The following is a 12,665-nucleotide window of genomic DNA, read 5'->3' as shown; positions in this document are numbered from 1 at the left end:
TCTGGTTGGGTCACATGGTTTGTTATTTTGCCAAGTACAGGGATGCTACGGAGAGCGGCGCCAGGATGTAGGTGAGTATGGGATCTTTATTCCAGATACTCCCATTGGATTCTATAGGAGAAGCGGACTTAAACATATGGAAGCAGGTAAGTATGTGTGAGTGAGGTAGGTGAATGTATTAAAGTTGTACTTTAGACGGTGTGCGTGTACTGTGTTTTTTAACTATTTATTTTACAGTGGGGGTACGGGTGCCGTCCGCCTGCTGGCACTTGTAGTTCCACAAGTGCCAAAGGGCAGACATGCAGCCACCTGTAGTTCCACTGTAAATAACAATAGTTTTTAACTATTTCCCCCATTATTACCCCCGTACCCACCGCTCCAGGGGTGCGGGAAAGAGCCCTGGGCTTCAGCCTAAGCCTGAGGTTTCGGGAGAGGGGGGACCCCTTCTTGGGAGGGGTCCCCACCCCACCCTGAGATCCCAGGCTTGGGCTGACTGACTTGGGGTGTTAAAGCTTTGGCCCTGGAGACCTGGTGATAGGGTCCCCAGGCTGTGGCATTACACCCTGGTTGGTTTGGGTCCGGTGCTGGTTTTAAATATAGGTGGACCCCTATGCATTCCCCCCCCCATATGTAAAACCAGGACTGGTTTTGCAGCCAGGTGCTGGTTCCTAAATTATGGGGAACCCTTCACGTTTTATTCCCCGTAATTTTAGGAACCAGGACTGGCTGAGCAGTCCGGGGCTGGTTATGTCTTTTGGGGGGGGACCCTACGTAATTTTTTTAAAACATTTAACCCGTTTTTTGCAGGTACAACAAACAAGCAGCCATCACATATCTCACTGATATGTGCAGGCTGCTTGCTCGGGAGAGTATTGCAGAGAAATCACTGCAATCTTGGGTGAGTAATCTCATCTGAACTTGCTACTCAAGGGAGAAATCTCGATCTGCTTCACCATCGGCCAACTCACTTTCAGCTAAACTCACTTCTTAGTAAATTTGAGAGTTTAAAAATGGGAAAATCACTCGAGTTCGGCGATGGAAATCGAGTTTTAAAAAAACCAGACTTGATCAGGCTCGAATCTTAGTAAATTTACCCCATAGAAATAGAAGCATGATTTTAACTTAGGCTGGGTAGACATTAGCCGATATATAGACGATATGTCGTCCTATCTGGCGGATCGGGCCGACACATCAGCCAGTGTGTACGCACTACTAACAACCAAGCGCACTCCTGTTTGGTTGTCAGTCGCATCGTCAGATCGTCCCTACATGCAGCTCAATCTGACTGATGACCCCATGCAGCGGGTGCCGACATATCAGGCGGTCGGGCACCGGATCGTGTAATATGTACCGGCCGTCGGCAGTGCGGTTGTCCGTCATGTCAGTGGGTACACACAACGTTAAGTGTGTACCCAGGGTTAGACATCTTTCTGTCACCATAATATAATTTCTAATTATTATTTTGGAAATCGTAGCAGTCTTTACATTACAACATTTGTTTTATAGAGACATCTTTCCAGAAGGCCTTCCACCCTCCTATGTATTTGTGGCAACCATACGTTTAAATGCTCCTGAGACGCAGGAGGTTATTGACCTGTGGAGAATATTGTCAAAGGCAGGAGAAGTCCAGGCTTCTGTGACACTGAATGGTACAGACAATTCAGTCGTCTTTACTGTCACACAGATCAATGCAAATCATCAAGTGGTTAAGTTCAAAGATGCAAAATTAAAGGTAAGAAACAGAGATCAATTTATACTGGACAATCAGTTAATGCCGTGTTAGAAGATATATGTGCTTTACCTTATTATAAATTGCTTTTGTGTACAATGAGTGAGTCAGTCTATGGCATAATACTCATTGCTGGGAAGCAAGATAACTGCAAATTACTGCCCATTTTCAGCTACTGTTAATCATACATTTTCATTCCAATATTTGACCAACAAAAATCACCATCACTGTCCTTGGCAGCAAAGCTGTGCACACCAGGAGCAGACACGTGTAAGTTTTTGCAGCGTTTGGCCATTGCTGTAAAAGACTGCCAACAGGTGCTAGCCAAGGTTGTAACTACCCTAGGTGCAGTGAGTTCAGCTGCTGTGGGGTCCACATCTGAGGAGAACCTGTCTTCCTTGTCTGTCCCATATTTCTTAGTGAGCTGTTTTGCCATTGAGCATACACGGGGCCCTTACATATGTTGCTATGGGGCCCACAAATTACTAGTTAAGACCCTGGTGCTAACCATTGTTTTTTTTTAAGAAATAATATATTTATCACATCTTTGACACCTAAATAAGAATGCTGACAAGCAAGGTATATCTGATATATTGATAATTTGAACCTGTAGTGTTTAACTAAGAAAACATATGACAGTCATTGGCATATATAGCACCAACAACCAGACATCGTCCAAGGTTCACTTTACTGCAGATAGATCTCAGCTGAAAAGTAGATGAAGCCTAATGATCAGTACAGAATTATAATGGAATATGATATACTATAACTCTTGTCCAGGCATTATACGATGAGAGGTGGCACCAGCTGAAGATCCTAGTGAGAGGTAAAAGTGCAGTCCTATATCTGGATGATGTTCTCATTCAAAACCAAGCGCTTGGAGAAATTGGACCAATATTCATCAATGGCAAAACTCAAGTCGTAAAGAGGGAAATGTCTGATCAATCCGTTACTGTGAGTAACCTTTTATGGATAAGAAAGAGAATTTAATTACAAAATAAGCTCTGCCTATGAAAGAAGATACTAAAATAAAGAGAAAACAATCAGAGTGAAACACACACATTGTACTAAACTAACTCTGATATATCTGTACATTACGCATATACTGTACATACCCTATACAAGCTGAAGGAGGGATACACGACAGTCAGAGACTTGGCCTAAGAAAGCATGTGACAGCTGATTTTTCCTCCTAAACCCATCTCACTCAGTGTACCTATACATTGCTCCAACACACTGAAAACCCCCACATAACGTGTTCTGCACACTGCCAAGTAGGAGTGACATTTACACTACGATTATAAATATTTAAATACATTTTGCCTTTCCATTGAGGACCATGCTGCAATTAGCAAGGGTACAATATTGTACAGTATCCAGTATGATTAGTATGTACAGTATGAGGGAGAAAGATCATCCCCTGTATTATAACAACAGTCATATTAGGGAATTATGTTGAAGGAAAATTCATAGATGTAGTTGGAAAATCAAAAATGCTGATTTGTACATTGATAATACATATCCTACTGTGTGCTTAGATGGAGGTACAGAAACTAAGGTTGTACTGTGACCCAGAGCAGAGTGAAAGAGAGACGGCCTGTGAGATCTATTCTGTGGTGAGTTCCAGTATTTCTAATGTGGGCAAAGAACTGCAGCAAATGGGTAACTCTATGCCATGTGCAGATATGGGATCTTATATGTGACAAACTGTCGTGCAGAAATGCAGAAGAATAGGTGCATTGTTATCTGGCTTTATTAGCACTTTATATGAAAGGAAGGGAATGCCAGTGAAGTGATGGGTATATTTTAGGCATGGTTCTCTACTGTAACTTAGATTTATCTCACCCGGAAAATCGCATTCCACATAATGGAACCTATACCTGTTTTATATTACTTGTAAAGTTTTGCCAGAATTATGATTCTAAAACCAATAACTTTCAAAAATATTTTTTTTCTTCTAACAGCATGACCCCAGGGTAAGTACAGTGCACAGCTCAATTATATGTACACATATACATTATCCATACATTTTGTCCACATTAAGAATGTCAGCACCTGAATGTTGATTTGTTCTGTAACATGGTGACATTCACAATGTCGATTTAGACATAATGTCAACATTGTGAATGTCGACTGACGGCATGTCGAGCGTGCGGTGAGTTTTGCTGATCCTTACGGCCTAAATTTAACCCTCATTATAGCCTAGCCCTAATCATCCTAACATTGGCTATCGACATTCTCTTGGCGACCTTCACAATGCTGTCATTGTTGACATTGTAAATGTCGACGTATTGAATGTCACCATTATGTTCGGTCAGTATGGACAGCAACAGCACTACCATAAAAAAGGGCATTGGAAACATTGTGCCAGCATCTTCTTATAATTACATTTTATTTTAGGAACTTTTGAACGAGTCTTAGGATCAGAAAAAGTTAATTTAGATTTTCAGACAAAATTGCACAACATACTTTTACAAAGCTTCTGTACAATGTACTTGTCTTGTTAACATTTTATATTCATATTTATTTCATTTGGAGTTGTAAATATTTTGCAATTTCTAGTGCCCTCTTAAGCGAGTGCCTTCATCTTCTTGCCAGTGTCTTGAAAGCCAGCCTGGGTCTCCCGGAGCACCTGGACCAGAGGTTAGTTCTTAGCTTTTTACTGTAGATTGTAAGCTTGCAGGGCCCTCTTACTTCTCTGTCAGTCTGTTATGACCCAGTCTTGTTTTATTACTGTTTTGTTCCCAATTGTAAACTGCAACGGAATATGCTATATTAATAACTGTTTATAAATAGATAAATGTGTTACTTAACATACATGCATCATATAAACCTCTTTTGTCTATTAAATAACTTGGTGTTTCATTTATTCTAATGTCCAATAATAAAACTTGCAATGGCGCATTCTACTAAGACCATCCATTTACTATATAACAGTTACCATCCAGGCCATCTGTAGCACTATATTGTAGTGAATACATGGTACAGATGGCCTGGATGGTAACTGTGTATTCCAGGGATGAGTAAATATTAATGCCATATCACACAGTCAGAGGAGTAGCATGGAACCATGGCGCCTGGAGAAAGTGCATGTCATAGCGCCCCCTCCCTGTACTGAACTGTGCCAGTGGGGTATGGCCAGCCTGCGGGGGAATACTGAAGTGAAGAGAAAAACGTCAAACAGTGGCAGTAGGACGCTGGGCATTGAGGTCCCATTGGGGAATAGAATGCTTCGGTGATGCACTATCTGACATTAAGGGGTAGCTCCTTTGGTACTGCTTTATTTATGTATAGCACCTAGGATCTGACTTTTAACTCCTTTGAATTATTGTTATTAGTCAAAAGAGGAGATTGTATGATATATTCTGATCATTTAACTTAAATTGACATGTGCTAGAGTGAGATTCCACAGGGTGCACAGCTTATTACTGCAGTTACTGCCCCAAGCAGCTGTCACTGGAGTGGGGACACCTATGGGAAGCTCCCTTCTCAGCTATGCTCCTACATCGCAAATATATATTGCACCTATATTAATGTGAGGTACTACTAACCATGTCATGTTCTGTCTGCCACCATTATTATTATTATTATTTCAGGTCACCTAATATTTTCTAAAAGACCTTTCAAAAACACTTTGTGGTCATGCCTGAAACACCTCCATTACAGTGACAGAAGCCAATAAGAAAAGGAGAGGAGAGGGGTGGTGACAGTAGCCAATAAGAAAGGATAGGGGAAGGGCAAACAGTTGATAAGATAGGGGTGGTGACAGAAGCCAATAATAAAGGAGTGGACAAGGGGCAAAGAGCCAATCACAGGATAGAGAAGGGTGGGAATTAAAGAGGTGAGAAGTGAATGTAATCAATCTGACAGGAAAGGGGAGGTGACAGAAGATGATCACAGAGATGGGAGGGACGGTGGGGAAGCAATATGGGCATCTTAGGAGAGCATGAAATGTAGAGACGGATCTCAGATCCGTAACTTATTTAGGATGTAGAGAAAACAAACCGAGATAAAACTAACAGGCAGCCGTCATACTGTGCAGCGCCCCATGAGTTCGGGAACCCTGGATGGCGCCCTCTGTCCATTTTGGCGCCCGGAGCTTAAGCTCCACTGGAACCCTCGCTACACCCCTGCATACAGTAGAGCACAGGTTCTCAAACTCGGTCCTCAGGACCCCAAACTGTGCATGTTTTCCAGGTCTCCTCACGGAACCACAAGTGAAATAATTAGCTCCACCTGTGGATTTCTTAAAATGTGTCAGTAAGTAATGAATACACCTGTGCACCTGCTGGGTGACCTGGAAAACATGACCTGTGTGGGGTCCTGAGGACAGAGTTTGAGAACCACTCCAGTAGAGGTTCCCAAACTCTGCCATTACACTCCAGGTTTTAAGGATATCCATGCTTGAGTTGACTGAAGTACTAATTAAGTCACATGTGCTCAAGCATGGATAGCCTTAAAACCTGTAATGGCGGAGTTTGGGAACCTCTGGATACAGTATATCACAAAGCCAAATTTTCTACATCGGCACAGAGCTATTCCCTACAATGGACAGTACCAGCTAATATTTAATGTCATCAGTTTTATTTATTTAATCTTTTTCACATGGATACTGGTATTGGTTTGCATTTAAGTTACATCCAAAGAGTGGTGAAAGGAGGAAAGAAATGAGCATCTGATGACTTAAGAAATAAAAACCTGATGACTCTAGGCTATATAGATGTAACTGTGCAGCAACAGCTTGTTCGCACTTATCTTTAGTATACTGTGGACCTGTAGATGAAATTGCAGACTATTTAGAGGCAAGCATACAGTACTCAAAATTCCGGCAATTTCAGATGGATCTCTTGCATCTAGGTAGTGGTGCAAATGGTCGCAATGGTGATCCCAGCCTGCGACCTCGGTTGCAGTACAGGGATCGCAAATGCAGTAGGGGGTGTCATACACCTTCTGCTGCATTTGCATAAGATCTGTATTGGTTTACTGCTTTACAATACTTTAACACCTGATTAGCTTACTTAACTTAAGTTACAAATAAATAAAGACACGGACACCAGAGCTTGGCTAAAAAAGGTCACAGCTTTTTATTTATAAATTAAATTCAATCAACCTAACCAGGGTGGCCAAGAGACGCTGCAACTCAGTTCTAGCTTTCACCTTGCTCAATACTCGGAGGACGACTAAACGACCCCCCTTCAAGACGTACTAACGATGCAAGAGTCTCACTTCCCTCCTGGGCCAATCCGAGGTGCTTTCGCACTAAAACAGCACCCGGGTCCCCCCGCAAAGAGAAGGACAAATTCGCCAGGGGCAATGAGGGACAGTGCCCCCACAAAGTTGTCTTACGCCACCTAAAGCCACTGAGTTGCAGCGAACTCCCGCCATGCTGTGCCTCACCTAAATTGGAAAAAAGCAGATTAGTGAACACAACTTAAATGTGGGTGGGATGGTGGGTTCCGAAATTCCACTGCAAAAGAGGCTGAGCTGCCCTCTAACCCTTCCTTATATATCCTCCATTTAACTCCTCCTATCCCTCTGCCTATAGGATGATCTGGCCACCTGACACAAACCATTCACTCAGGCAACCAGGCTGTCATACACAGAAACACCTTGCAGAAACCATCAATCTTATCTATCCTCAATCCTATACAGATTTCGTCTACCATAAGATCTGTATTGGTTTACTGCTTTACAATACTTTAACACCTGATTAGCTTACTTAACTTAAGTTACAAATAAATAAAGACACGGACACCAGAGCTTGGCTAAAAAAGGTCACAGCTTTTTATTTATAAATTAAATTCAATCAACCTAACCAGGGTGGCCAAGAGACGCTGCAACTCAGTTCTAGCTTTCACCTTGCTCAATACTCGGAGGACGACTAAACGACCCCCCTTCAAGACGTACTAACGATGCAAGAGTCTCACTTCCCTCCTGGGCCAATCCGAGGTGCTTTCGCACTAAAACAGCACCCGGGTCCCCCCGCAAAGAGAAGGACAAATTCGCCAGGGGCAATGAGGGACAGTGCCCCCACAAAGTTGTCTTACGCCACCTAAAGCCACTGAGTTGCAGCGAACTCCCGCCAAAGCCAGGCCCTAAGGAAAGACTGGCCCGCCACCCAAAAACTACACCAAAAATTAGAATAAATCCTTCACAAACAAACTGGTCCCCACAGCATTCAAATGCACACCATCATGACGAAGGAACTTCCCAATATCACCAACCAAAAAGCCATGACTCACCAAAATTCCTCCAATTTTTTCCACATGCTTGGCAATTGCAACATTCGCTTTCTTACGTGCTCTCTCCAAAGCACCATACTTGCGCACTCCCCTCCATGTCAAACGAGGCATCATTTCAGACCATACAATCCGAATATTGGGCCACTGCAAACGTATCTCGTCCATCACTTCACGAATCCTGACAATCAGCTCCACACCTTTCAACTGGCCCACATCATTGCCACCAACATGTAAAACCAATATATTCGGAACTCCCCACTTAGCCACCGATGAAACTATCAGTGCCAACACAGATGCCACACGCAAGCCCCTTACACCAATCCAACGCACTCTAAACCTGCGAGGCCACAAAACCTGTTTTTGGGACAACACATATTTTTCCGCCCAAAAAATATATGAGTGACCAAGAAGCCACACCTGCCCCTCTTCTTCCGTCAATGCTGTGGAAAAAGAGAGAACCTAACCGTGAGAACCGCACCAAACCCAATTCCAAACGGACACAACTTTAGTAACACATAGCAACTGACTAGCAGGGATGCAGAACTGGGGAAAACAGGAACCCGAGTGAAGAAGAAAAACCAAAAAACCTGCCCGTGAACCAAATGGGTCAAATCATGGCTAACGGGAGGAAAAATTAAAAATCCCTTCACACCCCCAATTGCTCAACGCTAACCGTTGACCAATTGGCGGGTAAGCAACGTTTTCGGGTTAACGCAGGGTGCGCCCCTATACCTTATCGCATCGCACGTACTTTTTATATGCAGCTGACTTCCAGCGCCCCACCTTCTGAATGTCCTGCACAGACGCCCCTGAGAGGGCCGCACAAGTAGCAGCGCCAATACGAAAAGAATGCGTGCCATACTCTGACGGATTCAAACCCAATTCTAACAAACATTTCTTAAAAACCGCTGCAAATTGAAACTTGGTCAGAGGAGTGCCATCCGCATGAATTAGCCACTGCGCACCCCCACTAGGACGTAACCCCATAAACCTGGCAGCTAACTGAACTGGACAGATGTCTAAATCCCTATTCTTATGCAGAGTAACCCATTTCCCCCTGCCTGTTTGATCTGTTTTGGAGAAACGCAGCTTGCAAAGTATCGCTGAGTCACGAAAAACAATGTCTTTTAACAAAAGACCAGAAACTGTGGAAGTTTTATTGGTAGACACTACCTCGCTAACCCGAAACGCCCCAAAAAATGCTACCGCAAAAGCAAGCCTAAAAAGAAAAGTTTCATACAAATCAACCGCTATCCTTCCCATTGAAGTCAACAAGCCAGACAAAAGCTGCAAATCGACTGGCCGGCGAGAGTCTGAACGAGCTGGCGACCCCTTAGCCCAACCCCTCAAAGCCTTCACTAACACGAAAGCCTTGGTGGGGTCATGCAAACCTTTTAATTTGCAGAAAAAGGAGATACCAGCAAGCGCGGAACCTATAAACGCTCTAGATCTGCCCTGCTGATAACGAAACCAAACAAAAGATGAAATCAACTGTTCCGGAGACTTACCCTCCACGTCTGGGAGAGCACAATGCGTGCACCAATCCCGCCAAGCGGCTGAGTAAGCCCGGAAAGTCGATGGAGCAAGCGACTTTAACGCCAAACCTTCTAAGCCGGCCTGATAATCTGCCACACAAACGAGGGGCAGACCAAACCAACGTTAGAAGCCGACGGCACCAGCGCCCGGAAGCGATCAAATTGAAATCGGGACAGCGCGTCTGCAATGTCATTACACACCCCTGGCACATGCTTTGCCCTGAATCTAATATTAAACTCCAAGCAGCGCAAAACTAAATGTCTGAGCAAACGTAAAACAAAATGCGAAGACGAACGCTGATTGTTGATGGCATGAACCACACCCAAATTGTCGCACCAAAATACTACATGACAATTGCTCAGTCGCACGGACCAAAGTTCAACTGATACGACAATTGGAAAAAGTTCCAGCAGCAACAAGTTATCCGTCAAACCCTCTTCACGCCAAGCTATCGGCCATGGAGCCGCGCACCATTCCCCATTGAAAAAGGCCCCAAAACCAGATGATCCGGCCGCATCCGTAAAAAGTTGCAACGAACTGTTCGCTAATGGAGGAGAAGGCCAGATGCGTTCACCATTAAAGTGTATCAAAAATCTATTCCACATGCGAAGATCCTCCTTTATCTCCGCGGACAGGCGAATGTAGTGATGCGGCCGAACCACGCCAGCTGTTGCCCTCTCCAATATTCTACAAAAGACCCTACCCACAGGAATAATACGGCAAGCAAAATTTAAAGAGCCGAGGAGAGACTGAACTCTACGTAACCTTACTGAATCCTCTGCTAAGCAGACCTCAATAAGACCACGCAGCTTCTCAACCTTATCCATGGGAAGTCTACAACAGCCCTCTATCGTATCTATCTCAATTCCCAAATAAGATAAACAAACAGACGGACCCTCTGTCTTCTCGTTCGCAACGGGAACACCTAAAACTCTAAATAAGGACTGCGCAGAAAAAAGGAGGTCAGCACAAACGTCACTTCTTCCTGGACCCATAAAGAGAAAATCATCTAAATAGTGTGCTATGCCCGTTTGTCCGGTCCCGGCATGGAGACACCACTGAAGAAAGGAGCTGAATTTCTCAAAATAGGCACAGGAAACCGCGCAGCCCATAGGTAAACACTTATCTACAAAATAGCCCGAATCTAACCTAAAACCCAGAAATCTCATGGCCTCAGGATGCATTGGTAATAAACGAAAAGCTGATTCTATATCTAATTTAGCCAACAAAGCGCCATGTCCAAAACTACGAACTAAATTCAAGGTATCGTCAAATGATTGGTAAACGACCCTACGACAATTCTCTGGTATGGCATCATTAACAGAACCTCCCTGCGGGTATGAAAGATGCTGAATCAACCGAAACTTGCCCGGTACTTTTTTAGGAACTACGCCAACCGGAGAAATACAGAGATTATGCAAGGGAGGACAAGGAAAAGGACCCTCCATCCTCCCCAGCAAAACCTCCGCACACACCTTAACCCTCAATTCCCCTGGAAAATCCCTGGCAGAGCGCAAATTCTGGGATGCCCTAACAATCAACTGCCTGTCAATGGGTAAACGAAAACCTACTGAAAAACCTTTGTAAAGAAAAAGTGCATCCTCTCTACATGGGTATAAGTGTAACCATCTAATAAGAGAATCTAAACGGACTGGAGAACAAGCCTTAACTAGCACTCTTGGGGCCCTCAGCACGGTCCTGGGAAATACCTCCTGCCCCACGTCGACAGTCCTTGGCCGGATGCTCACCTCCGCAGAGATGACAGGAGTGGCGAAAACGACACCCCGACCCCCTAGTACATTTGGAGTCGTTGTAGGCAAAGCATTTTCCTCTCCCCACTCCTGCCGACCCCTGTCTGTTGGCAGCATAGCTTTTCCGAGGAGGCGCACCGTCCAACGGAGGCCGACGCTGTTGAGAGACCTCTAACCAGACTTCAACATCCTTAACCCCGAAAGGAATAACTAAAGAACCGTCATGTTTTTTCCTAAATTGTGAATCATATTCACGCCATGCCAAGTTACGAGACCTGACGAACATGTCGAGCACTAAAAATAGATACCTGAGAATGTTAACGTGCTCCTGCGCCCTGCTCTCCAAATAACATGTCGCAAATATGAGCATGCCTTTCAACCACGTATTAAAGTTGCAAAAAGCATCTTCTCCTATGCCTCCCGATTTTTTAGCCTGCACCAAGCCCTTCCTCATGTCATCAGTGAGTGAAAACAGGTCTACAAATTTCCCTTTTCGAATTTTGCCTTTTACACTTTTTCGCAAGCCTCGTAGCACCGCAGTATTCGCGCAATGCACTGTATCTGCCCCTGCTTCCTGCGCTTTTGCCCCTGACTCATCAGATCTCCTAGACTCGCCGCCTGACTTTTTCGCCAGCCGCCGCGCAACCAGTCTAGCAATTTTACGGGGGCGAGCGGGGGAACCAGAAGAGTGGGATGAAGAAGAAGAAGAGTCAGAAGAAGACAAAGGAGTTTCATACTCACCAGAACCAGATGGAAGCGGACCCGCTTCAGCAGACTTCTCCGTTGACGGCGCCACAGCTTCAGATACCGGTGCCGAATCTTCCTGTCCCGAAGCAGGCAATGAAAGAACTGCGGACGCCTCACCACTTGGACCATCAGATACTTCAAGGCCTGGAACTAAGGAAGACGTGTAAGCCACCGCAGAAACGGACCCGGAAACCTCCGGGGTGGGAAGGGACAGGGTGACCGGCTTAGGAGGCGGAATGGCTGGCGCCCGCGGAGGAGGCGACAAACTGGGCGGGGGAAAAACAGAGGAAGTTTGGCCGGAGTGTGAGCTGAACGAGGAAACTGGGGGCAAAGGCAGAGCCGCACCCGCTGCAGGTGGGTAAACTTGCCAAGCTGGCAGGTACGGGTACTGAAACTGCGCATGCTGAAAAGCAGGAGGATATGCCGAAGGAGGGGTCGCGAAATGGGGAGAATAAAAGTGGGCAGGAGGAACAGCAACAGAAGATGACAAAATCGGAGGAGCTACGCCTGAGCTCCAAGAAGTCTGACCCCAAGAAGGGCCAGCCACAGAAAGAGGAGGTGGCACATTAAAGGATGGTGCCTGGTTGCCAGCTGGGGTGTACCATGGGGGTTGAATCGAAACCGGCACCATGTGCCCAAATGATACTCCAGCGAATGGAG

General features: G+C 45.0%; 1 protein-coding gene across 1 annotated transcript in view; it reads left to right on the top strand.

The window, feature by feature from the left end:
* LOC148524760 (collagen alpha-1(XXI) chain-like) overlaps positions 1 to 12,665 on the top strand; it is a 145,470-nt gene that overhangs the window by 53,303 nt on the left and 79,502 nt on the right. The window contains exons 8-10 of the mRNA XM_088471634.1: positions 1,507 to 1,732; positions 2,510 to 2,683; positions 3,268 to 3,391. Of these exons, the coding sequence (XP_088327760.1) occupies positions 1,507 to 1,732; positions 2,510 to 2,683; positions 3,268 to 3,391 (524 nt within the window). The remainder of the gene's footprint in view (positions 1 to 1,506; positions 1,733 to 2,509; positions 2,684 to 3,267; positions 3,392 to 12,665) is intronic.

The sequence above is a fragment of the Taudactylus pleione genome, unplaced genomic scaffold (genome assembly GCF_031769625.1).
Source record: "Taudactylus pleione unplaced genomic scaffold, aTauple2 ptg000116l, whole genome shotgun sequence".
NCBI lineage: Eukaryota > Metazoa > Chordata > Amphibia > Anura > Myobatrachidae > Taudactylus > Taudactylus pleione.
This window is presented reverse-complemented; position numbering and strand designations above follow the sequence as displayed.